We start from the raw sequence: 27,160 nt of genomic DNA, 5'->3' as shown, positions 1-27,160 counted from the left end.
CTGTCCACTTCATCTAAGTCTGGCCATGTAAGTCTCTGGCACCGCTCAAAAGTATGGAGGCAAAAAGTAACCAATGAGGCTACAATCTTAAAAGTGCATGTTTAACATCTGTTAGTAAATTCCAGTTGTTCTCGTGGAACAACACACTGAGATATCTCTTACCGTTCGTACGGGAAAATCTAAGATGCCTCCCAAAAGGAGATACTGGGAACCCAATATACATCCCTTTGAGAGTACTTTTCAAGCCATAAGAAGCGCTTATAAACAGTATATGAAAAATGGGGTAAACGATGACTCTGTGCTGCTTAAAATGATTTTAACAAGGTCGAAAACTAAACTCCTCACTCGTGCAGAATGGAAAGGTTGCGGTGTGGTGGGACCACCAGACAGACAGATGGCAGGCAGAACTTGCCTGCTCGGCTCCTTCGATTTCCTGTAATTTTGGAAACTACTGAAATGAAGGCATCGAAATGGAATTAAATTGACTATATTTCAACAGAACACATTTTATGCAGTTATGCCCCCCGCTCCCACTCCCCTCCCCGCTTTGAGTGAGAAAGCCATCCCAAAGACAAAAGGTCTTCAGTGAATCTGACTTGAGGACAGAGCCGCATTTCCTATTCTTTGACTGAATTACTGCGAACAACTTAAGAAACACTCGTTCCTGGTAGTGGAGACTCAGGAAATTGGAGAAAAAGGAAAAATGATTAAAGCGATAAGCCAGTCGGCGAGGGAGCCGTCTAGAGGCCGGTGAACCAGAAACACTGGATATTTTTATAGATACCGGGAGCCAACACGGGAGCCAGGAGCCAGTTCAAGTTCAGCCGAGGGACGAAGACAGGCGGAGGGAGCAGTCACTGCTGGATCCTTCGGCTAGCACTGCCAAGGACCCCCACCCCGTGCATCTGTCTCTCTAAACGTTCCCAACACTCAGCAGCCGCCCAGAAAAACCCTCCCCCACAACCCTAACAACCCTGCGGGAGAGGTAGGCCGCGTACACTTACTGAGCTGTCCCCCGCCCGACGTCATGCTGGGCTCCCGACCTCCTGCACCTCCAACGCCGACGGCTCCAGGGATCCCCGGCGCCCCCATCCCCGGCGGGGTCCCACTCTGCCTCTCGAAGTTGCCGGGATTGGAGAAGTAGTCGCGCAGCCGAGGCAGCTCGCGGCCGCTCTCTAACAGTTCGGTGTGCAGCTCCAGGGCGGTCAGCAAGTATTGATCGCGCAACAGCTGAGCCGCGATCGCATCAATTGACAAGCGGGCCGGGGTCTCCCCACTGCCCCCCAAAGCCACCGCAGTCGCAGCCGCCGCCTCCCCAGGGAGCCCTGGCCGTGCACTGCTCCCTAAGGCCACGGGATCCTGGGGCGATAGCGAGTCTGCAGAGCCAGGATCTAGGTCGCCCCCGGAACCCAGCCGAAGTCCTGCCCGCCGCTCCTCGGTCGTCGCTACCTCGTCCTCGTCTTCGTCCGAATCACTAAGGAATGGATTCACACCACCGCCACCACTGCCACTACCTCCAGGCACCATCGCCGCCATCTTATTCTGTCAGGCGTGTGGGTACCTCCCCGACTGCCTCTGACAGGCCGCAGCCTGAACTCCCCCGAAGCCTCAGCGGGCACTGCGCACCTCCACAGCCCGGGACTGGCCACGTCCTGCCTCCCTTCCTGGAGAGCAGGCGTAGGCTCAGAGGGAGCCGGTCTGGAGGCAGCTGCACTAGTTGCCTAAGCCTCTGCTGCACCAGCAGCTGGGCTCTGCAGGCGTCTTCCTGGTCTCCAGTCTCGCGAGAAATGGGGCGCGTTCTGCCCCCCCTCTCTCCGCCCCCTCCTGGGCCCGCCCCGCCCCTGCCCGGTTCGTTTCCGCACCCGCGAGCAACGCTGCTCAAGGTTCAAGGCAAGCCCCGCCCCACTCCTGTCTCATTGGCCAGAGGAATAAGGAGGGGAGGAGAGGTTACACTGGGCTAGTCCTAGAGTTATCGCGAGAGCGGTCGCTGGGCAGGTTTATGTCGAGGGGCGTTCCGGGCTGGAGACGCGGTTTTGACCGTGACTTAGGAACGTTCTTCTGGCTCTCCTTTCGCGGGCAGAGGAGACCTCTGCCGCAGAGTTGGGTCCTGCCTTCGCGCCGAGGAGGCCTCATTCCCGGATCAGGCCTGACCGGGATAAGTCCCAGGTAAAATCCGGGGACCAGTGCACAGAGGTACGGAGGCACCGAAACTGGCCCCACGCCCGCAGACGCGCTGTTGCTCCGGCACGCTTCCCTTTTTCTTTCTGTTTGCTGCTAATTGGTGACATTTTTTCCTGTATGTGTAGCGGGTGCGTAGGCAGGAGTTAGAATTTGGCTTTTTTTTTTTAACCTTCCCTTCCCAGCCACGTGCCTGATTGCCCTGGAGGCCTGGCAATAGCACCGACTGCTTGCACTTCTGGGGAGCGCCTTCTCGCCCTCTAATTAGTGCTACAAAACGGCAGGTGGGGTGGGGCGTGGGCGGTGCAAAGTAAATGGAAAAAGGATTTGCTTGGATCTGTGAATACCCTGATAGCTTCGACTTGGATAACAAACTGTTAGGGGCACAATAAACACTTAGGATTTAATACATAATTTGCACCACAGGGACCCTTCAAAATACAGTTCTATACAGTCCACATACAGGCCCTCCAGTAGAGAGATCAGTGAGTTTAAGCCTAGGAACGTTCATTGACCTGTTCAGGTCAACTCCACTCATACATATTCAAAGGAACTAAAAGCAGTTCCATTAACGTCCAAAAAGCCATTCTTCTCCCACTATGCCTTGCAACTTGTCCGTTTAGGCTGGAATTCAGGTATTGACAGCGAAACTTAATTATTTTAAAACGTAGATGTTTTGGATAGTTTTGACTTTCTTTATCAGATGTTAGCACATTAAGTATACTGAATTTGGAAGTTCAACGTTTATCTTTTATGTCATTCCTTGATTGCAATCCGAGGTGGTAAAGGGGATATTAGTTTCTAGCCAATGGTATTAGAGTGCTATTCCTAAGAGTTTCTCTTTTCTTCGCACGTAAATTGCTACTTTCACGGGTTTAAGATTTCCTTTCTTTCTGTGTAGCTTCCTTTAAGCACCCAAGTAAATAGGTAGCAGTCATTATGTTATCAGGTGAGGTACATATTACATCCAAGCAGTTTCAAAGAACCTCCTTTAGCTCTGTGGAAAAATTAAAATAGAGCATTCTTATATAACCTTCAGTCAGGTTATTGGTTTACATGCAAAGGTATGCCAACAGTGAAGTGTAGGCTTTCGTTTCAGTTTACCCGGGCTCAGTAAACTAAAATTTTCATTTGAATGAAGCTTTGGGTTTTTTGTTTTGTTTTTGCCAGGAGTTTTTGGCACATTGTTAGTACTGAGAATGTGAAATATTTTTTACAGAATTTAAGCGTCTGATGTTTGAATTCTAAATATTTTTCGGTGACGTATATTGAAGAAAAAAATCCCATGTTAGGAAAATAGTATTAAAAATAACTAATGCTGTGTCCTGTTACCTATTTCTTGGCAGAAAGGATTGCTGGTCCTTATTCTGAGTTTGCCAGAGAGATTGAAAATGGAACCAACCTGTGGAATGGAGGCATGAGAGAGGGATTAGGAACCGCTTGGGAAGGGCATGAGTAGAAATGGGTAGTTTATATACAATCTTTCCATCTCTGTAATGGGGAATTTTAGAAATGTCCTGCACTTAGGGTCCCTGGAGAGGATTGCTCTTATCAGGTGGAAGAGCCTAAAGTCCGTATCCAGTTGTACCAATTATTTGCTGTGAGACATTTAAAAAGTTAGGTACTTCTCTAACCTCATTTACATTCTTCTGTCTGTCCAAGGGGTAATGGAAGTACATAGAACTAGGAATGTGCTTGTCACAGAGCCTGGTACTCAGTATGTCATAACTGTTGTCATAGCCAGTTATCGTTTAGAGCAATATCAGTATTAATTGAAAATATTTGGCAGGTTTTTAAAAATAAAATAAATATCAACTGGAAAAAGCAATTAAGTCCGTAGGGCTAAAAAAAACATAGCTTTAACTTAGGGTCTGACTTCTAGAATATAAGTTGAACATAGATTTAACATGTTTCCTCAGAGTGGTAAGCGGTTGGATTTGCAAGCCCTTCATGATTGGCTTCCTGTACAAATCCAGTTTCCTGATTCTACTTTGTATCCCATATTCATGGATTTGTTGATGTGACCTTCCACGCCCATAACGAACCAACTGGCCAGTCTTCTCCGTAAGTACTTGGCTTTGCTACTATACAGAAGTTTACTTATCAATTTAAAATTTTAAGAAGTAGCACATATTAGAATATTAATAATTGCTGATCTCTACTTAACAATAGTTTATTATTAATATGTTGGGAACATTTTTCTACTTAGCAAGATTTGCATTAATATGGGCCTTCACAGCTAATGTTTCATTGAATAATGAGGATGATCATTGTAGTTTGTATCATAGTCATGAAAATGTAACAGATTGCTTTTTTCCATGTACTTCAATCACTTTGTGTCTAAAAATTATTTTTGGCGTTAAAAGTTTTACAATAACTACAAGTGAAATTTTAAATGCAAGTCGTGGTTGACTTAAAGTTTTAGAAATATCTAATGTTTTATTTTTTAATGTGTAGCAAACATTTCTCAGGCAAAAACGTATTGGTACATGGATATGTGTCTTTTAAATTTTTTAGTTATTCAGTTATTTTGAGAGGTTTCTAAATAATTGAATCGTGACAAAGTTTTCTTTTTCAGTAAATCTGAAATAAAATGTGATTCTGTATCCTGAATCTTTACAGTTTTTCTCTGTTCTGGAGCAATAAAAAGAGAAGCAACGCAGCCCCTAGTGGCAGTCGTGCATATTACACGTGCCATTGAAATGATAATCCTAAATACTTCGGTAAGCGTTTGCTAAGTGCCTAGGACTGTGATGAGTGCTGGAGAAGCCCTCTCTTGCTGTGATGAAATTATGGTTAAGTGACAGAGACACACAGTAATAGCGAAAGACGTAGCTGTGTAATTATGAACCAAAGTAAAAGTTTCGGTTTCTGATTCTGACTACAAAGTCCCAGCGGGGGTGGTACTTGAAAGCATGAGGAGCTGTTGTGAGACCGAGGGGGGGAGGGGAGCTGGTAAGAGGATGGAGGGAAGGTTGGAGGTGCATTCTGTGGAAAGGGATTGTACCCACAAAGGCCTTGCAGCAATAGGGAGCATGGCATATGTAAAGAAATTTAAAAAAGAAAAAAAGGCCAGTGTGGTGAGATGCCATAAAGCAAGGGGGCAGGGGGTGCTTTGGGAAAAGGCTGGAAAAAGAAGCAGAGGCCAGCCCGTGTAAGACCTTGTTAGTCCCAGTAAGGATTTCAGTCTTGATTAGGATCGGGGAGAGGCACTAAAGGGTTTTAATAAGGGATGAGTTGTTCAGATTTACATATTGAAAGAAGCAAAACAAAAAAATAATACGTTGCTACACAGCCGAAGAAAGGGGTGTAAAGAATGACTCCTAGTTCTCTGATTTGCATATCAGGATGGAAGGTAGTGCCTTCACCTGAGCCTGGGAGCCCTAGGCGTTGGGGGGGCTCCTACCTAAACAGGGGTCATGGTGTGGGCCAGGGGTGGGGGTGCAGATGCCATGAGTTTGGTTAAAAACGTACTCAGTTGCATTTCTTTGAAATGTGCAAGTGGATGTGTCAAGGTTAGAGTTACAAACATGGATTCGGAGCTATAATTTGTGGAGGCTTTTGCATATATGTGGTAACTAAAGCCAAGGATATGTTGATTTAAAATGTTTATATAGAAAGTATTGAATAAGGAGAGAAGAGGGCCTACAACCAAGTTTTGAGTAACTCCAAAAGTCACTGACCAGTAGCGCCCATTTTACACTGGCCGTAGGTGTAGGAGGAAAACCAAAGAAGTGATGTTCAAGGAAGCCAAGAAATGAGAGCTGTTGTTCGAAGACAGCATGGCTAACAAAGACAAATGGACTGGATGAGCCCCGGGAGATGACTGAAAAACAGTCATTGGATTTTGCTACATTAGTGAAAGCTTTCCCTCTGATGTAATAGGAACAAAGGTTCAATTTAAGTTGTTTGAAATTAGGTGGCCAGGTAAAAAGAGATTGTATCCAATATTTTCAAGAAGTTTGGTGGCGTTAGGGAGAAAAGAGCAGTCAGTGCTTTTAAAATATTATTTTTTAATTAAGCCTTATAATTGTGAGATGCATCCTTGTCATAGATGTAGTTTATTCATTTTCAATGCTACGTAGCATTTCATTATGAATTGTTGATACAAGAATATACAAACCTGTAGAGAATTTTTATAAAAATTTATTTGAGCTAAACAGGTGATATGACTAGAAGCAAGATTTCAACAGACTAGGCAAAATGCTTCTCTGAAGGACAGTTTGCAGTTTCTTTTATGCATTTGGAATTAAGGAAGGAATTTAAGGGAGATTACATGAAGGTGGGAAGAAGAGCAAGGTGTGGGAATCAGGTTACAGAATATTTCACAAGATTACAAATTCTCTTGAAGGTGGACATGATTTAGAAGGAGGTGTCTAAAAAGAGGCATTTCAAAGGTGTTCACCTACCTGTACAGAAACGATGGACAGGGCTTGCTTTCGATTTGCCACACTGACTTTTAATGGTGAAAATTGGAAAAAACCTCACTGCTTCATAATATGGGGACAATCAAGAAAATTAAGATGCACCCCATAGAACAGATATATAAAGGTATGATGTATAGGAAGAGGTTTTGTTTTTAATAACAGAAGTGCTAATGTATAATAAAGGAAAAAATCCATATATAAAATTGTGAGCCTCTAAAAATGTAGATAGGATAAAGTAAGAAACTTAATAGATTTTTGTTTAGGTTGTCAAATTATAGGTAACTTTTCTATATTTTCTAAACTTATCAGACTGATTGTCTTATTTTTATATTCAGAATGCCATTATTAAGATGGTGCTTGTTTAGTTGAAACTCATATATATTAGAAAAAGCAGAATAATTATTCTGATAGTCTTATGTTAGATTGCAGAACAACATCTCCTCACTAAGGGATTTTTATACTTTATGAAAAATCTTTGATATTTAGCTGCTCTTGGTTTTCTCAGGAAAAAAAAAGTGGCCCATAATTTGACCATTTGCTCTATTTTCTTTTTTTGTTACATGCTTGGCTTTGATAAGGTTTATTCCCCAATGTTTAAGCTCTTCGCAGGTTATTTTGTCACCCTTTCCTTCCATGATGTAATTTTTCAGGCCAGGATGGATAATATGTATCTATAATCAAAATTACTTCATCTTTGGTGGTTTTCGCCCAAGGGTCACTATATGTAACTGATGCGGTTACATTACAAAAAAGACATGTTAGAGTACTTTGTTGTTCCTAACCTCCAGGGATTCATCCACAAATGCAGATTTTCGACTGACTTCAAACACACTACCATGGACAGGTCGATCTTGGCAGTTAATTGCATGCTGTCTTACAGAGTTACTTAAATGTTTCATTTCGCGTGGCTTAGTTTTCCCTTGCTAAGTATTTGTAAGCCCATCAAATCATCAGTCTGTGACTGTCGTCTTGTGGGCTCTGTAATACCCCGCACACAATTGTGCACGTAATATGTGTACAGAACATTTTATTGATCGAATAAATGTAACCTTCTGCTTTCCTCTTTGCTCTTCAGGGAACTAAAAAACTGTGTTCCCTTAATGAGTACAAATTTTCTGAAGCAAAGGTGAAATTTAACTACTTCTTCCTTCCTATAATTTAGCTAACTGGACAAAAATGCATATTGTCTGCTCAACTTGGTGATAGTGGAGAAAAGTCAGAAGTCTCCTGAGCCGATAAGCAAACACTGAAAAAAATTCTCACACATACAGATGATGGGAAAATTCTGGAAGTATCAGTGGTTGTTATATGGGCAGCCAAGAGCACCAGGAATTCTATTTTCCATGTTATATAGGATTTGATTTGACTGTACCCCAACCCATGTTAGGGCTCATTTAGTTCTTTGTGTTTTGATCCTACTGTATATTTAATATACATTTAATTTTATTATAAAGACTTCATTGGAGCTAATTGCTTATTGAACATTTTATTTTTCCTTGCATGTACATTATCATGCATTTTATTTCCGTATCACCTCATTATTCAAAGATGTTTATTGTTACCACCGTACATGAAGTTGTGAGATACGCGGTGTTGTAAAATACATATCCCAACTACAGGAAGTCGTCAAGCTCTGTGAAAGTACACACCTGCATTAAGGTTTACCCAAGTTTAATTTTGTTCCCTCTTTCAGCTTTTCTTGAAGATTAATTAGTTGCCCTGGATATGCTGCTCTTCTTTATTGTGGGATTGTTTGTCCACGTTGTGTTCTTCGCCTCCATCTTTGACATTTACTTTACATCCCCTCTGGTTCACGGGATGACTCCCCAGTTTACGCCGTTGCCTCCCCCAGCACGGAGACTGGTGCTCATCATTGCTGACGGGCTGCGGGCAGATGCGCTGCATGACTTCGATGAGAACGGAAACCCCAGAGCACCGTTTATTAGGTAAGCGTGTCGACTGAGACAAAGATATCTTTGGAGAACGTGTGATCTGAGCTGGTCAGAATGTCTTTAAGCACAGGTATCCAAATTTCTTTATGCCTTCGTCTTTCTGAGTTCAGTTTTCATTATATAGCTGAAGAAGTTAAAAAGATATTTCTCTCTTAATATGTGGTTCAGTGGTTTTTGAGCCTTGTACTTACTATGCATGTATTTTACCAAAATTTGTTTTATTATGAGGTAAGTCAATACTAAAAGTATCTAAACCAGTACTTAAACTTTTTTTTAATGGAATCATTTGGGGTGACCCTGGTTTGTGAAACCTTACCGATTTCAAGTGTACAACTCAACAACACACCATGTGCACACGGCATTGTGCACCCACCGCTCCAAGAAGAGTCTCTTTCTGTCCCCATTTTCACCACTTTCGCCCACCTCCACCCAGCCCCTCCCTCTCCCCCTTCCCCTCTGGCTGTCACCGCACCCTCGTCTTACAGACACTTTTATACAGACGGTTTGGAGAGCCAAGCACCTCTCTTGAAACATGTTCACAATGCAGTGTTTTGTAACTTCTTGCTCTGCTGACCTTTCCCCTGCAAAGGCATTACTGGTGATTTTGCTTCCCCGAATTTTGTAAATCACTATGATACAATTTTTAAAATATTGGTGCATTTTAGCAAAAGAAACTTTTTGTCTGTTTTAATCTCCAATTTAGGGATACACTTAAACTCCTACTTAGGAGTGTAGTCATTTCCCCTTCCCTTAATTTTTTTGAGAATTTTTCAAGTACAGGAAAATTTGAAAAGATTATATAATGAACGTTTGTATACCTATAACCTAGATTTAACAACTTTTAATACAGAGAACAAACTGATGGTTGTCAGATACAGTGGGGGTCGGGGCTGTGTGAAAAAGCTCAAGGGATTAAGAAGCACAAACTGGCAGTTACAACATAGTCACAGGGACGTAAAGTACAGCGTAGGGAATATGGTCAGTGGGACCGTTGCCTGATGCACACTAGACTTATCCGGGGGGAGGATCCCTTCGGAAACTATATAAATGTCTAATCATGGTGCCGTACACCTAAAACGCATATATAAAATAATACCGAATGTCAAGTGTAATTGAAACTTTTTAAAAAGAATAAAAATTTGTAAAAAAGGTACTACAGCACCGTCCCTAAACACTTCAGAGTGTATCTGTTATGAACAAGGACTTTCTCCTGCGTGACCATAATACCATCATCACACCTAATAAAAACTTAGCAGTGATAGAATTTTATTATGTATGTCAGTTGTTACGTAACAAACCGTTTCAACACTTTGTGGCTTCAAACGACAGTGGTGTATTTTGTCTCGATCCCATGCAGTGGTTGGCTGGTTCTTTGTCCATCCACTGGTAGGAGGGCTAGGACTGCGCTCAGCTGGGGTTAAAAGGATTTCTTTCATCCTTAAGTTTTGACTGACTTTTGTGGTTTTGACCCCTGCTGTAATCATCTTATCTTTCCCAAACCTTACCAGAGCGTTACTTGCAGTCTGTGCTAACTGTTCATCGGCGATGTCTTTCAGGAATATCGTGATGCACGAAGGCAGCTGGGGGGTCTCTCACACGCGCGTGCCAACTGAGTCTCGGCCAGGCCATGTGGCCGTGATAGCTGGGTTTTATGAAGATGTCAGCGCAGTTGCCAAAGGTATTGCCTGTTTAGACAGTTCTATCATGGGAAAATTTATCATGTCAATAGTGCTTCTTGGACCTGAGTCATGATACGAGGTGAAGCATATTTTGAGATACTTTTCATAAATATTTTAGCAGGCCTTACATAAACACACACTGGTATTAATTCAAGAATTCAGCTTTTAGTTTCGTATCATTCTGTGGTATTTAAAGAATGTGATTGGAAAAATAAATAAATAAAAGAATGTGATTGGATGGATCTGTGGTTTTCCTGGATGATAATTCTCAAAAGTTCAAAATAATTTTGTATTTCAGTAAAAAGTAAATTATCTATTGTAAGCTTTAAAAAAATTATAGCACGATATATGTAACAAAGTCTGTTTTTACTTTTGCATTTGTTGTGTGATTAATCCTCATTGTTGTTATTTGAAAAATATTCTTTAGGGGCTATAGTAATATCTCGCCATGTGTATATTACTATCGTAGTTATTCGCTCCTTTTTTTCTCAATTGTCTGAAGGATGGAAAGAAAACCCTGTAGAATTTGACTCTCTCTTCAATGAAAGCAAGTACACGTGGAGCTGGGGAAGCCCAGACATCGTGTCTATGTTTGCCAAAGGTGAGAGTCCTCGACTGTATTTTCTCAGGCACTAAATAGGGTAACAAGTCAGGAGGTAATTGTTTATGTACTCTGTTTTATTGATTGTGAGATACGCGTTTTGACATAGTTAACATTTCCGAACTAGGGGTGTATGTTGCAGTGAGCAGACTCGCACATCAGCTTATTTTCCCTTCCGAGCCGCACTCAGGCTGTTGGCACATCGCATAGTTGGTAGTGTTTTGGACTCAAAGAAATGCAGGGCGCTAACATTCAGCAGCTTCATAGTCTCGGGCAAGTTAAATAACTTCTCTGAACTTAAGGTTGCCTTTTTGTAAATACGATAGTTCTTATGTCATAGGTTGGTTTTTAGGATTAAATCAGATGACTCTTATGAAACATTTAGCAAGGTGCCTGTATAACTCCTCACGATGGAGATGTTGATATCTGGTTTATTTTACATTGATAAATTAAGAAGTTGGTAAAAAATTTTCAATAGAAGTTGGTAGATAGTCACATAAAGATTTAAACATTAAAATTTATATTTATAATTCCTATTTTTATATATTCAAGATCTTGCCATTTGGATTTGTTGCGTTTGTTTCTGTGTATGAATCTGCAATTATTAGAACATCTTTTGATTACACAATTAATATTACTTCCTAAAATCACTTGGACTTTATTTCAATATTATGTCATCGAATGTCTTTTAGTGGGGCCAGAATGATTGGTCATTTCAGTTCATGAAAAGGTTTTGTAACATTATACTTAGCCACAGGTGTAATTATAATTCATTGGAATTATTGAAGATTAATATGTCTTCAAAACAAATACATATTCAGAATTTTACATATGTTATTCACAGAACATTATTATGTAGGGCATGCCAAAACAAACAAACAAACAAACAAACAACCCTGCAAATTGCTTGCCAGTTACACGCTCCCTTCTTTGGATAGGGAGGTACTGGTGGTGGTGAGGATGGATTAAGTTGCTATGGCTTACAGCTTCCTGCTTCTGGCCATGGTTGACAGGGCAGGGCCAGTGCTGAACTGCAGGCGGTCCCACAGGAATGTTCGTTTCTTACGGGAACCAACAAACCCACTCAGATCTTTACTGAGGACCTGGGAATTAGAATGGCCGAGCAGTGGAATAGCTAACGTTACTAGAGCGAACCTGATGTTGTAGGAGATCATCATCATTTTATGTCTTCCCTATGATCTATAAGAGCCTGTCTAACTCAGAAATTTACTGTTGACTGGATTCTTGGTAAAATATTACAAATATATAAGATTAATATATTTGTTTACTCTGTCAAACTGTTTAGCAATAAGCAATATATATTCCCTTTATATTGAGAACTATATGAGGGGGGCCCCCTGCCCCCAAATGGAATTATCTTCTGGAGGGTGGGCCCCCAGAAGTACAGGCCCCTTGTAGTACAGGCTTCGCCCACTAGATTGGTGTTCTAGGACCCCATCTGGATCAGTGTACCAGCTGGCATTGTTGTGAGAGGTTGTGTCCAGCTTCAGGGAATTTTTTTGAAGACTCTTAATGTACCCATTTCATGATGGGCGATTTATGAGTGCACCTGCCCACACTGTGCCGAGTGTTCCGTGGTTTTTGACAAAAAATGGCAGGACCCTGTGCCCCACCTTCCCTATTCACCTGATCTTTCCCCTAGAGACTTTTTTTTTGTTTCCCTGGATGAAAAAAGTCCTTAAAGGGAAACATTTTGCCACTGTGGGAGGTGAAACAATAAATGGCAGAAGCACTAAAAGGCATGAAAATTGACAAATTCAAAAACTTTTGATCATGAGAAGAACATCTCAATAAGTGTCAAATGGAGAGTACTTTGAAGGTGACTGAAGTTTAAACATGTAAGAATAAGTACACAATTTTCAATAAATTCTGGGTTTTGGGGGTCCTCCCTTTTACATATGAGTAAGAGAAGTGAATATTTGATTTTTTTTTCTTGCTTTAGGAAGTTTTGTAAACTAAATGACTTCATCGGTTTTAGATTATAACATCCTAACACATACACAAAAACCTTTTGAGTACTTTAATCCTTATAGGGAGACAAACTTTGGTGTTTATTTTTGTATGTTGACATTGTCACTTCGGCAAGGTAATTAACTTATGTGTAGTGTCTCTGTAAAATTACAATATGTTACTGTGAGAACAAAATGCAACAGCATGTATTAAAGTACAAAGCATGGTCCATGGTACGTAAAATAAATGTTAATTATTCTTCCCATCTTTATCTTCCCCATCATAATACGAAGTGCTTTGTGAAAAATTCTGGGTACTCGCAAAAGTCTTTAATGACTACTTCATAATTATAACAGTTTAAAAGATGGTAAAAATTTTTTCCCCAAAATTTCCTTTTTAGGCGCTACAGGAAACCATGTTTTTACATATAGTTATGACGCCCACAGTGAGGACTTTGGTGCCCAGGATGTATCAAAATTGGACACATGGGTTTTTGATCACGTTAAGGTACGTGCAGTGGTTAACACGCAGCACACACATTTCTGCCTCAAGTGCCAGATGCTGATGTGTTAGTGAATGCCTCTTAGTAGTTTTCTACTCGCGTGAATGTAAAAATTCCGTGTAGTAGCACACTATTTTTAAAAGACTGGGTAAGAAATTATACATTCCACAATAACCAATTAAAGAGAAGCTTAAAAAATAATTTAAAAAGATAGCCTTTTCATGATACATGTTTCTGAGAGTGAAGGAGCCCGAGGCTGGACTTTGGGTTGACCTGTGTCTCATTCCTCGGCTGCCGGTCATCCTAGGCGTGGCCTTCACCACCCGCTCACCTTAGCAGCCCACGTGAGACGGGTGAAGGCCTTTTGAAAAATGCTATTTAAATGTAATGCAGTTGTAATAACAGAAAGTAGATTTTTAAAAATTATACTTTCAGGAAAAACCAGGTTAAGTAAAAACAAATTAGCAAATTAATCAATAAAATATTTATGCGTTTAAGAGTTTTTTGACTATTTGGTAGTGACAGTGACCACAGTTTCACCAGGAATCCAGTTAAAATTCATCAAAAATTGTGGGAAAATCTGAGTTGTGGCTATTGGCTCTCTCCTTTCTATCAGTCCATTGTTTCTCATCTTCATAACTTAAATTCACCTGTTGAAAGAAGCTTCCGTTGACTGAACCGTAAGGGTTCTTCTTTTCGCCAGTTCCGTCTGTGGAACGGACACTGTGAACTTCTCCCTAATGTAGTCGTTTTTGTTCATCTGTTGATAATAGACTCCTTAGTATGTGTTTGCATTTGTCCTTGTATTTACTCAGCAGGAGTTAAGTGCCCTGCATTCTTTGATAATAAACACTGTTTCTTGTATCAGGATCTTTCTCCTTGAAATTTTCTTTTTTCAAGTAACATAGACTTTTGTCAACAGGGAAAACTTTCAAGTTAAATTAAACTTTTTTAAGAAAATAATTATTAGCAAATAATTCTTCGCTAATGATCGTGTTTTAATGGGATCTACTTACTTACTTACTTACTATCTACTTACTTTAAGCCACTGCTTAAAGGCCCTTGGCTTACACAGCTGAGAATGCTCGAAAATCATGAATTTGATTTCTTGTGGATGGGCATGTGTGCTGGTGGCCGACCTGACTTTATGCCTTTTTTCCCCTTCTTTATTGCAACATTGCTAGTGTTGGCAAAGAGAAGGAAAAGATTTGCCCGCGATGTCATAAACTGTGTACACAGCGACAAAAATGCCAAACTGTCAACGGTGGTAAACAGTGTGAAGGAAAAATACAGGGACTGAGAATATGTCTTTAGAAAAGCCTGCTATAGACTGAACGGTTAGGGGAAGGCTTTCCTGAGAATCTTGAGGTGATCTCTGAAGAAATATGGGAGACAGAAAAATACGGATCTGGAGTTTAGTGGCATTCTGCACCTCTTGGCCCTGAAGGAAGAGCCGGCCTGGACCTCAGGAGGTCTGAAGGAAGGGGAGGTTAGAAGGGCAGGATCCCCGGCTGGGAGCCAGGTTTGAGATAAGGCTGGAGGGGGAGTCCAGGGTTTTACCTGGACTCTGCGCCCTGCCAGAGACTCATGCTTAACTCAAGCCAAACAGTTTACAGATCCATGCAAAGTTGTACTCACTTTTTTAAAATTGGGGCAAAATACACATAACAGAATGTGCCATCCTAGCCATTTTTAAGTGCACAGGTTCAGTAAAGTACACCCACACCGTTGTGCAGCCGGTCTCCAGAGTGTCTTCATCTTGCCGGACTGGACCCCACACCCGTTAGACAACAACTGCTCATCCCCCTGCCCCACTGCGCCCCAGCCCCCGCAGCCGCCGTTCTGCTTTCTGTTTCTGTGCGTTTGATGACTCCCGTCACCTCACAGAAGTGAAATCATACTGTATTTGTCTCTTCATGACTGGTGTATTTCACTTCGCATACTACCCTTAAAGTACATCCATGTTGAGTCTCTTTCCTTTCTAAACCTCGGCTTATGCATCGTCATCTCCATGGGGGCTTCCCTGATTTCCCCTTGCTTCGCCCCACTCCCCACCCGACTTGGGTGGCAACCCTCTTCTCTGTGCCTGTAAGGCCACTAGTACTGATTTTTGGCTCTCGTCAAAATATTTCCTCAATCTCCTATTTTTATTCAGTACTATGAGATCTTCATAAAATCAGATCTCCTTCCTATAACCTTTTTTTTGCCACAGAAAATAGCTCCCTCCCTGTTGAACACAGAGGTCTCAGGTGATGACAAGGACCTTGTGTCGGTAGGCCCAAGGGTAAATTAAAAAAAAAAAAAAGATAATGTTATAATTATGTATAAATTTAATTAAATGTGTTCATCAGAATTATTTTCTAAATAAAAGAAATGCACTAAACCTTTTAAACTGATTTGTTACATATAGGAATTCTTTCATGCTGCCCGAAACAACCAGTCTTTGTATTCTAAACTGAACGAGGAGAAAATCGTTTTTTTCTTACACTTATTAGGACTAGATACAAATGGACATGCTCACCGACCAACATCGAGGTAATTTTAATGCTGTTTAATTTCTTGTATTTGTGGGAAACAGCTATTCTGTTTGAACTTTGAAATATTATAATAGGGGGTTTTTTTTTGTGGTTACCACACCAATATTTTAAATAACTCTAAAGTAGAGTTATATTTATATTCTAAATAACCCTAAAGCAGAGTAAGTTCTCAGTTACATGAACTGCAGATTGGTACAGAAGCTAGAATTACGTGTGCTGTGGCCAGACTGCAGATTAGTGTGAGTGACATGCATCCCGTATTCCTCATTTGTCAAGGAAGAGAAGAGACGGACGTATTTTAGAGATGCAGTGACTCTTGAGATGAAAAGCATTTTTATGGTGTTATATCACAAACTATGTAATTCCTTATATATTCCATTTATTCAGTATTATATCTAGCAAATCACTGTATAAAGTCTTATATTCTATACTTCAGTATATTCCTTATATAGAATAGCAAATATTTTTCTCGCTTTTGTAGACCATAAAAAAAGAGGAAGAATCTATGTGATACTTTTAGACTTCATTTCGAATTTGGTTGAGATTAGTCTAACTGTGAAGCCTGTTGGTTAGCTGCCAGCCCCGAATGCCTCGTGCTCCTACAACAGTGGTGCACTGTTTTAACTGACAGAGAGTGTCCACCAAACCAGCCTTCTTCAGCCAGCCTGGCCACCTTCGCAGTTTTTAAGTGTACAGGTGTAGAATGCTTGAATGTAGTTTGTTCAAAACCCATCTGGTGTGATACTACATTCTAATAGTGCATATCGCACACAGTCTAGGGGGTGACAATGTTCCACACTTGAAGCAGTTATGCGTACCTGCTAAGTGGCGAGGACACTGCAGTCTGCCTCGTGAGAGACAGGAACAGGACGGCGTCGCCGTCGCGTTTGAGACTTACAAGGCATTCCTTAAAATGAGCATGCTAGCCAGTACCCGCCTCTTAAATCACTGCGGAAAACTATTCATATTCTGTTGCTTCTTTACACAGAGGAAACATTATATCTAACAATCGAAAGAGCTCTGATTTTAAAATGTTAACGTTGAAATCTGAAAGTATTTCAGGAGTTAACTGACTTTGAATGTCATGAGTTCATGTTGAATAAATTTGATTTTTCCAAATTAATGTAATTTAATGTGTTCTTCTGTTTTTTAAACAGGGAATATAAGGACAACATTAAAATAGTTGATGAAGGAGTTAAAGGGCTTGTGTCCCTGTTTGAAGAGTTTTACGGAAATGATGAGAAAACGGCATTCATCTTTACCTCTGACCATGGAATGACAGACTGGGGTGAGTTTGCCTTCAAGCAGCGTGCGCTTCACAGTGGACGTGGCAAACGAAGCTTGCCGGGGAGGGATGTCTTAGTGAATGCACAGTGTCTAGCACACAACTGTATGCTTAAAATGTCAGTGTAAAAATTCTGATCTTATATACAGCATCTTCTAACTATAGAAGGATATATTCTCAAAATGTAACTTAGGGAAAAGTAGGGAGGAGAAAACAAAAACTACCAATACTTACCTACCTGGGGCTGGCTGTGCGTGATGGCAAAGGGGGTGAGGTTGAGGTTAAGGTGTTACTACTGAAGATCAACCCTTGACAGTCTGTCCTCCCCATGGGAGTCCCCAGGAAAACCGTGTGCCCAGAGAACAAAATGAGGCAAAGATGAGGTTCGACTCTAGCATTCTAGTGAGCCGATTCCACTTTGTGGAGGGCGCTGGCTGCGCCAGCCAGGCCGGCCTGGAAGAAAAACATCCAGAGACTTTGCCACCCTCTCCAGAACAGACCTGGCCTCGACTGTGTGCCCCACACTCGGGTGGCTCCTCCCCAAAAGCGCTTTCCCTGTTCTTCCTGCCTTTGGAGGTACTCCCGTGGCACCTTCTCCACGTCTCATTGTCAGTGTTCTCGCTCCTTTTTCAGCCAGTTACTCCACAGACATTCTGCCTTGTTTGTTTGCGCCTGTTTGCTGCTGCCGCTCTGACTGGCTTGGGAATGTTCTGAAACTAATGGTTATGTGGAGTTGCAAGCATTTGGGAGTGCGGTGCCAGAATTAACTATAGGTGGATTCACTTTAAGTATTAAAAAAATAGATACTTAGGTATAAGTTAGTTCGTATGGACTTGCCTTATTCCTCTTGGTGTCCTCTTTGTAGGTTCCCATGGGGCTGGTCATCCTTCAGAGACCTTTACTCCTTTCGTCACTTGGGGGGCTGGAATTAAGTATCCCCAAAGAGTACCAGCTCAGCAGTTTAATGACACACTTCTGAAAGGTAAGAACATTTATCTTTATTGTCTTTATAAATACCACATTCTAAAATAAAACCAAAGTCTAGTTTTTAAAAATCCTTTTCAAGCCCTGACTGGTGTGGCCCAGTGGGAGGGGCGTCATCCCACAAACTGAAATGTCGCCAGTTTGGGTCCCAGTCTGGGCACGTGCCTGGGTTGCAAGCCAGGTCCCCAGCTGGGGGTGTGCGAGAGGCAACCGATAGATCCTTCGCTCCCTCTCTTTCTCCCTCCCTTCCCCTCTCTCTAAAAATAAATAAAATCTTTTAAAAAAATTCCTTTCAAGTAATAGTTTTCCTTTCCACGTTGTGCCATTACTATTTCTATGTATTACTTTTATATAGTTCCTATTATTTGATTTATAACATTCAGCGTATATAGTCACTTGCCTTATGAAAGTTCAAGTACGAATTACACTGTTGGGTTTTTTTCTTCACATTCCTTATTTTTACTGGGCTGCAGATTAAACCCGGAGTCAAATCCTATCTGCAGAGACTATCAGATAAGTCACTCGCCTGTGTAACTGCAGTTTCCCAACCGGACGATTTTGCCCTGACTCTCGTACTTTTGAAGGCTCTCTGTGTTGCCCAGGCCTTCCTTGCTTCTCAGTTCCTGGAGAAAAAGAGTTAAAGTAATGTTCTTTTTCAGAGTTCCACCAAAGTTTTTCCTGATTGGACAAAACAAATTCCTTTCAAATGCCTTACTCTGGAGTAGTTTCATCAGACTCATCCAAAGCTTTATTTTCTAAAAATAAAGATATTTTAAGAATGCAGATTTCCAGATCTTGTGACAAGATATTTTGATTCCATGAGTCTGGGTGAGGCCTAGAATCTTTTTAAAAAACCTTCTCCAGGGATTTAGACTCAACTTGTGTTCGGTTATTTTATTTATTTATTTTTTTTTACCATAGAAGACTCTGTTTGGTTTGTATGTTAAATTTCTTTAGATGCTTTCTTTCTTTTTGTGGATTTTCTAGTGGAGATACAATTCTCATACCATAAAACTCATATTTTAAAATCGTACAATTTATTCTTTTGAGTACATTAACAAGACTGTGTAATCACCTCTACTGTCTAACTATAAAGTATTTTACAGACCCCCTCCCCCCAAAAACCTATTACCATTTACTCCTGTTTCTCCCCCTCCCCATCACCCGGCAACCATTAGTCTACTTTGTGTCTCTATGGATCTGCCTCTTCTGGACATTGCATATAAATGGGATTACTCACTGTGCCACATCCGGCTTCTCCCACGTGGCATAGTGTTTTCACGGTTCATCGAGGTCGTAGCATGTATTAGTAGTTTGTTTCTTATAGCCAAATGATGTTTCGTTGCTGTTTATGCCATATTTTTTATACAGCCATCTTACGGACATTTGGGTCGTATTCACATTTGAGACTGTTATGATAGTATCGCCATGAAGATCTGTGTGAAAGTTTCTGTGTGGGCATGCGTGTTGATTTCCCTTGTCCAGATTCATCAAATGGGATAAATGGATTATAAGAAACTGTGTTTAATTTTTGCAGAATTCCAAGCTGTTTCCCAGCGCAGTTGCGTCATTTTATATTCCTGTGCCCTGTGGGAAATGGATTAGGTTAGATCTAAATGGCAGCTAGGTTAAATAGTATGTTTGTACTTAGGAGACAGAACTGTATTTTGGCGTTTCATTTTTTCAGTGAATTAATGTTTCAGAATCACATGCCTTTAAGAATCGTGACAGACAGAATGTAGTTTTTCTTACATGAATAGTTAAGTATTATAAGTTAAGAGAAAGGAAATACTCTTTTCCTCAACAGATGATTTAGCATGAATTTTATAGGAGCTAACTAATAGAAGCAGGAACATATTTTAAACTTTATTACCTTATTAAAGGAAATTTCATCATAAAGTATCTTGAAGCCTTTCAGTAATATATCTTAAAGTCATTAAATCAAGACATGGGCCCTGGCTGGTGTGGCTCAGTGGATTGAGTGCTGGCCTGCAGACCAAAGGGTTGCTGGTTCAATTCCCGGTCAGGGCACATGCCTGCGTCCTAGGCCAAGTCCCCAGTTGGGGGTGTGTGAGAGGCAACCACACATCGATATTTCTCTCCCTCTCTTTCTCCTTCCCTTCCCCTCTCTCTCTAAAAATAAATAAATAAAATATTTAAAAAAGATGTTCTCAATTATTTTGGTTACTGTTTATTGAAATTTCTGAATTTATAGAAAAGTAGAAAGAGAGGAATGAGGTAATCTTCAAAGGCAGTTTTAATAGTAACTTATAATCCTTGAACTTTTGGGATTATTGATGGTAGGTGCAATCACAGCTACAATTTTAAGTATTTTGCAAGCAACTGCCATTACAGAAAAATGCCGAATAACTCTCTGGAACAGGGTTGGGGTGAGCTGGAGTCCTACCAACAGTTGGTATCATTGTGCCTTTTCATTCCATCCTTCATCCATTAGCTTTTCGATGTTTTGAAACAGTTCTCTCCAAACGAGCATTTTGAAAGTTTAATAAATTATCACAGAAAATACCAAATACTTTTTAGTCATTCTTTTGAAATTCTCATTTTAAAAATATACAGCTCTGCCTTTTAAGCATCCTTTGAGTTCATACTGACTTAAAATAGACTTTTCCAATACTGTTGTGTTTCACTAAACATCGGCCACTCATAATAATGAAATGACCCATTCTTTTTCAGTCTTAGCATCGGATTTTGTGTCTCATTATGTCTTTCAGAATGGAAGTTGGAGCACTACAAGAGGCAAGATATCAATCAGGTATCCATCTCAATTTAATCATGTTCAAATTTACTTCTATCCCCTGTGAGACATTTAGACCAAAACAAAAAAAAAACCCCCTGAAAAAAACACATATTAATAATAATGATGATAAATGATCTTTCAAAACACTTCAGTTACCAAGGGAAGTCCTTTCAGTGCAGATATTTTAACCCAACTAATCTTTCTTTTGACAAAATATAAAAAGGCTCAGGTAAAACTAAAAGAAGACTCCCTCCAATAACAATGGCTAATTAAATAATTACATGCAAATTGCAATTTGCCTGCCTGTTAAATTTCTGTGCTTCCTTGTCATGGTTGCCTTGCTGAGTGCTTTAAGCATAGATGTAATAAAATCCCATTACAGGTTTCTTTCCTGTATCAGTGTGTCAGTTACCATCTCTTTGTTAACACATATTCCATCTTTAATTCTATCCAGGATCCTCACAAATGCAGTGGGGAAAAAGTGACAAGAGTATAAATTACACAGCTAGAAAGCTCAAATTACAGGAAAATGCACGGCCAACCTGATCGAGTGAGGCTAGTGACATCTGTAAATGGGAAGCACAGAGCTCTCATTACTGAGTACATGCTGTATAAATAGTTATCTTCACCGTTTGTAGAAATCGTGGCATTACTGACATACGGCCTCCAAAGTGGCAGGAATACCTTCCCTTCTCAGGCCAGCTCCCAAGCTGACATCCCTTACTGTGGTGGGGGAACCCAGGTCGGGGCTCTTTGCAGGTGTGCGGTTTTGGAAGCCCGTTCTTTCTCAGCACATTAAGAATGCTCTCTCTTCTCAGGATGGATGTGCATTACCAAATAAGTGCAAGTGTATAAAATCAGAATAGCAGCTCATTCATTTGCAGTAAAAATGACTGTCAGTGGGATAGGAATAACTCGAAGACCATAAAACAAGAACATGTTTTGTTTATAGCCAGACTGGGTTATAATAAAAAACTGAATATAGGTTCGGCTATTGCTCTCAGCAATCCTACTTCAGATCCACATTAGATGAGAATTTCTTTATTCGTTTCTTCCATCAACATTATTATGCATCTGCAATATTGTTTAAACATTGTACAAACATCATCATTCAGCATTGTGTCAGGGGTATAATGGTGAGTAAAAGCAGACACAATCTCTGCCCAGGGAAGCTTATTCTTTAGAGGTGAGAACAGATACTAATCAAATAATTACACAAACAGACGAAAAATCAGAGCTGTGGGGAGTACTCAGAAGAGGCCTGTGAAGCCCTGAGAGCCCAGAGCAGATGCGCGGTAGTCCCCCCATCCGTGGGTTCTCTTTCTGTGGTTTCAGTTGCCCACGTTCAACCACAGTCTGAAAATACTTAACGGAAAACTCCAGAAATAATGGCTAAGTTGTAAATTGTGTGTCATTCTGAGTGGGGTGATGAAATCTCCTTCCATCCCGCTCCATCCTGCCCAGAACTTGAACCATCCTTTGTCCAGCCTCTCCACGCTCCCACGCATCCGTCATCGTCTCAGTCATCAGATCGACTGTGGTGGCATCACAGCTCTGTGTTCATGTCGCCCTTCTTTCACCCAGTAGTGGCCGCGGGTGCGAGAGTAGGGATGCTGGCAACTCACACAAGCCACAGAGAAGTCTTAAAGTGCTTCCTTCCAGTGAAAAGGTGTATGTATGGGGAAAAACATAGCATATGTAGGTTTGATAGTCTAATTTCAGGCATCCCCAGGGGTATCTCGGAAAAGGGGGACACCTCTGTATCTGTGTATCTGGTGGCCTGTGTGGCCAGCAATGGCTTCTTGAGAAATTGAGGATTGAGCTGAGGTTGAAAAATAAATAGGAGTTACCAGGCCAAGACAGGGGGAGGGCTTTTCAGGCAGTGGGAGCGACACACGCACAGAACTCTGCTCAGAGGACACATGGCATTTGAAGGACCTTGCAGAAAGCTGGCGTACAGGGCACAGAGCCTGGTGTGGCGTGAGGCAGAAGAAGGTAGCGCTAGACCATGCAGGACCGTATGGGTCCAGTGGACTTAATCCTAAAGCTCGGGAAAGCCCATGAGTGTTTGAACCCCAGAGAGGGGCATGATCTGCTTGTTTGGATGGGACTCCTGGGGCTCCAGCAAGGAGGACGGATTACAGGAGGTGCACAGTGGCTTCCAGGGGAAGGTGATTCGGAGGCCACTGCAGTTTTCCAGTTTCCTGTGGGTGGTACTTAGTAAAGAGAGTCCCGATGGTAAAAGGTGAGAAGGATGGAGAACCTGGGGCCAAGTGCCAGCCTTAAAGGGGGAGCAGAGAGAGGATCTGGAAAGGACCCACAGTGAGACAAGACCCTCAGAGGCGTGGGTGTCATGGGCCCAGGGCGGAGTGTCCACACAGCACCCCCTAGAGGTCCCGTCACTAGTGATCACAGCAGCATTTGTAGCCACCAGGTATCGCAGGTTATTGAGTGCCGGGTTCTCTATCCATTTAATCTCATTCAGTCGTGCCATAACTCTGCAAGGGAGAGACTTGTATTTATTTTTTAACTGGTAAGAAAACAGAGGCATTGGAGAGGTGAGCTGACCTACCCAAGTTCTGGGAGGGTGCAAACAAAGATTTGAAACTGGGCGTTCTGACATCCAAGCACTTTACTGCCTAAAAAATGATAAGGCCTAATATGAAAACAGGCAATAAAATTTAGAGAAATGGAAGTTACTAGTTCTCTAGGGAGAGCAATCTGGGAAATTAGACTTGAGGAGAAGCTACCCAAAAGAGTGTCTGGGGTCTTTCCTCAAAAGGGCCTCTTATCTGATGCATCTTTTCTGGACTTCACCACCTGGCCATACCTCCTCCTGATACATTCTTTCTTTAGTTAATACATTTCTCCAGGTAAAGCCTACTATTGCTATGTATTTTTTTGTCTAGTTAAGGCATCCTTTTCATAATACTGAAAATCTGTAATATAAAGCAGTCAAGTTCGTAGCTACTAGGATAAGTAACTTTTTGTTTTAATATGTTTTACATTTGGAGCTCTTAATGGTTTCCTTCAAAATTTTTTTTTCATAAGGTCATGGTACCTCCAGCAAATGACATTTTTTGAGATCAGTATCTGATGTGTGTTAAATAAATGTTTGAAGATAATGGATTATAACAAACATGCTGCTTAGATTACAAAATATAGTTGCATTGAGTGAATTCTCTTGTTGCTGTCTGTAGCCTTCTTAAAACCGGACTTGTTCTGCTTGCAGGCTGATATAGCACCGTTGATGGCCTCTCTTATTGGAGTCCCCTTCCCCCTGAACTCAGTGGTAAGGAGCAGAATTCTCTTACCAACTCTCAGAGTGAAACAATATATTGTACAGTAAAATTTACTTTTTATATGTTTCTGAGTAATCTTTAATTACATCTAAAACTCTATTTTCCTTTGCATTTTTCCTAAATCTAGAATACCTTATGATTGTGTATGTAGTATTATCTACAACATGGAGAACAGACCTAATAGCTTTTCTTTAAATTTTTTATTTTCTAAAATGTATACAGATTTATATTTGTATTTTAGTTATAATGGAGGGAAAATAACATGATTTTTGCTTGCAAGCAGTAGAAACTGAATCCATTCAAAGGAAATTTATTTCAGAGATATTGGTGGTTTGTTGATTGAAGGGCCTGTTCAAAACCAGGCCTGGAAGTGAGCAGGAACCAAGAGAGCTCTGGAGACCCAGGAGAAAGACCCAAAGCATGGTCTGCGCTGGGGTGGGGACAGGGTGGGGGGTGGCATTGTCCCTGTCGTACGTTTTGTTCCGTGATACTCGGGAGTCAGATTCCAGTGCTGACCTTTTGAGTGGTCCAGCCTGGGTCACCTGACTGCCCTTCCGTAGGGGAAGGCGGGGTCCCCTTAGAGACCCACCACGCTCTTTCCGTGGGGGAGAGTTCTCCACTTGGAATGGCAGTGCTGCGAAGAATGGAAAATGGATCCAGAAAAGCCAGAAAACACAAATAAAAAATCATTCCAACCAGCTATTTTTATTAGTTCTTCAAATCAAACAAATACAAAAATCTGACTCAGTACTGTGAGCCTTATAGTCAAGTGTGTGTATCTGTGTCACCGATACAGAAGTTTCACAAAATAGTCCTCCCTCTTATATGCGATATGCTCTCATGTTTCTTACTGTGTTTCCTTTCAAGCATGTTAGTCGTGGCCCCCATAGGGACTTTGCGTGTACAAAGCACTCAGCTCACGGCCTAGCACACAGTAACTTCTCAGTAAATGTTAGGTCGTATTGAACTTAATTCATTTCTTTTGCTTTATTTACTTCACTTACTATATTTACTTGTGAGAAAAATAAAGGAACATTTTTCAGTTTTGCTTTAAGGAAGAGTCTCTTATTTTATCATCCCAGTAATTTATTTGTCCGTCTGTCTCACCGTCATTGCTTCCCTTGTCAGTCTGTTCTGTTCCGTAAGCCTAGCCCGAGCTTCGTTAGTGCTAACACTAAACAGCATCTACCATGTACAGGGAGTCCTTCCTGTGGGCTATCTCAACAGCACCGGGGCCTTCAGAGCAGAGAGCATGTTCACAAACGCAGTGCAGATCCTGGAGCAGTTCAAGGTAAAACAAGACGCGGGATTCTAAAAGTGAACATACTCGGTGAAGGCATTCGATTTGTTTTAAGGGATTATTTTCTGTAAGTCAGGGTCTTTAGAGCTTGTTCATTGCCCTAGCGTCACAGAGGTGCACATTTCCGAGGTCCCCTGAGTCAGTGTGAGGGCCCAGCGCTACTGCTGAGGGGCCTCCTTGATTGTGAGGCTCTCACTGGCACTCCAAGACCACACACCACGTCCTTCTCAATTGGCCTTTGTCCCCGTCATGGCCACGTGAGTGACGCAACACGTCTCGTCGTCCCACGCACCGGGCATGTGCGTTAGAAAGTTAAAGAGGTGACCTGCTTAACCAACACCTTCTGTTGCTCCTAGTGCAGCCAGTGCAGCTTGGCTCCTTTGGTTTTCTGGGAGCAAAAGTACAGTTTAATTACGTTACATAATGTTCTTTTGCAGACTTGATATCCTTAATTCGCAGTTTATTGTAATGGAATGATTGTGTTAAACTTTTCTTTAAATATTTATGAAATAATGTAGTAACACAAAATTCCATTTTCAAAGGAGTTAACCATCCCTGAAGAATGATTTTAATGCATGTTTGTATTTCAAAATGAGATTAGTTGATTTTTTTCCTCATTTCTAATATAATTAAATATTTTCCTACTTGGTTCCCAGGTGAAAATGTCTCAGAAAAAAGAAGTTACTTTACCATTTTTGTTTACACCATTTAAGTAAGTATGTTTTATTTATTAGCTTATAGGAAATAATTTTTCATTGAGTTTAAATGCTGACAGAATAAATTAGTTATTTAGAAACTTTGTCTTTTTTGTATGCATTAGTGCAAACTTCAGAATGAAAGTCTAGTCTCTTGTTTTCGTAAGAAATGAGCCAGATGCAAGCTAGATATCTTTGAGTGACTGGTAGAGGAGGTATAGGGTGCAAGAGATAATGGGAAGCTTTAAGGAGATAAATTCAACAGGGCTCGACTGGGAAGGAGTGAGGACTCTTGCCTTTGCTGACTGGAAAGGTACTGGTACCATACGGGTCATAGAAAGAAAGAAGAGTTGGTTTGAGAGGCAAGGATGAATTTCAACTTAAAACTGAAGACATCAATGAATTGGTTAGAAATGGGGATCTCAAGATAGAAATGGGAGTTGATCGTGAAGGTTCTGGAGCCGTCGGCATGAAGATGGTGGTGGAGACAAATGCACATATATTGGAGGCTCTAGGTAGGCAGAAGGTGGGACGTGACAAGAAGAGGCCAATGATACAGTTCTGGGAAACTCTGACACCTACAGGGAGGGCGAGAGGGGAGCAGACTTGGGTGGGCAGCCTGCTCTCTTGCATCCCAGAAAGATGCATTTCCCCTGACTCTGGAATGGGGAGATTGGCATCACAAGCCTGGCTCTGTGGTACTGACTGGGGCGGGTTTATTCAGCCTCCTTGAAATGCACCTACAGTTAGCAAGGATTCACATTTAATCAGGAAGAATTTTGCTCTTGACCAAAACAAATAGAAATTGTTTGAAATACAGATGTCAGGGATAGGATTGAATGGCTTGTTGAAATTACATTTGACAACTTCTGTAACAGGAGTGTGGTATTCATGAACTAGAAAGGCTTAAATACTGCATTTCCCCGGGAATACTATGACTGTACACTGCACTCTGTGTGGGTGTAGGGGAGCAAAGTCAAAGCAAAAGC

At 41.3% G+C, this 27,160-nt stretch overlaps 2 protein-coding genes across 9 annotated transcripts in view; one reads left to right on the top strand and one right to left on the bottom strand.

Moving 5' to 3' along the window:
* The window catches only part of RELCH (RAB11 binding and LisH domain, coiled-coil and HEAT repeat containing), a 92,500-nt gene extending 90,737 nt beyond the window's left edge, over window positions 1-1,763 (bottom strand). For all 4 annotated transcript variants that reach the window (XM_024580578.3, XM_024580577.3, XM_045187868.2 and 1 more), the window contains exon 1: window positions 1,005-1,763. In XM_024580578.3, coding sequence (XP_024436346.2) covers window positions 1,005-1,536 — 532 coding nt within the window. In that variant the 5' untranslated portion in view covers window positions 1,537-1,763. The remainder of the gene's footprint in view (window positions 1-1,004) is intronic.
* A 217-nt stretch (window positions 1,764-1,980) lies between these two features.
* Window positions 1,981-27,160, top strand: part of PIGN (phosphatidylinositol glycan anchor biosynthesis class N) — a 76,634-nt gene continuing 51,454 nt past the window's right edge. For 2 of the 5 annotated variants that reach the window (XM_045187871.3, XM_053912841.2), the window contains exons 1-13: window positions 1,981-2,193; window positions 4,098-4,242; window positions 8,299-8,551; window positions 10,114-10,235; window positions 10,739-10,837; window positions 13,209-13,315; window positions 15,721-15,845; window positions 17,005-17,135; window positions 17,998-18,114; window positions 20,849-20,889; window positions 24,107-24,166; window positions 25,375-25,467; window positions 26,133-26,188. In XM_045187871.3, the coding sequence (XP_045043806.2) occupies window positions 8,331-8,551; window positions 10,114-10,235; window positions 10,739-10,837; window positions 13,209-13,315; window positions 15,721-15,845; window positions 17,005-17,135; window positions 17,998-18,114; window positions 20,849-20,889; window positions 24,107-24,166; window positions 25,375-25,467; window positions 26,133-26,188 (1,172 nt within the window). In that variant the 5' untranslated portion in view covers window positions 1,981-2,193; window positions 4,098-4,242; window positions 8,299-8,330. Of the gene's footprint in view, window positions 2,194-4,097; window positions 4,243-4,800; window positions 4,902-8,298; window positions 8,552-10,113; window positions 10,236-10,738; window positions 10,838-13,208; window positions 13,316-15,720; window positions 15,846-17,004; window positions 17,136-17,997; window positions 18,115-20,848; window positions 20,890-24,106; window positions 24,167-25,374; window positions 25,468-26,132; window positions 26,189-27,160 lie in introns of all 5 variants that reach the window. The other 3 variants (XM_053912840.2, XM_024580356.4, XM_053912842.2) reach the window with 3 other exon arrangements.

Source organism: Desmodus rotundus, chromosome 10 (assembly GCF_022682495.2).
Source record: "Desmodus rotundus isolate HL8 chromosome 10, HLdesRot8A.1, whole genome shotgun sequence".
Classification (NCBI taxonomy): Eukaryota; Metazoa; Chordata; class Mammalia; order Chiroptera; family Phyllostomidae; genus Desmodus; species Desmodus rotundus.
This window is presented reverse-complemented; position numbering and strand designations above follow the sequence as displayed.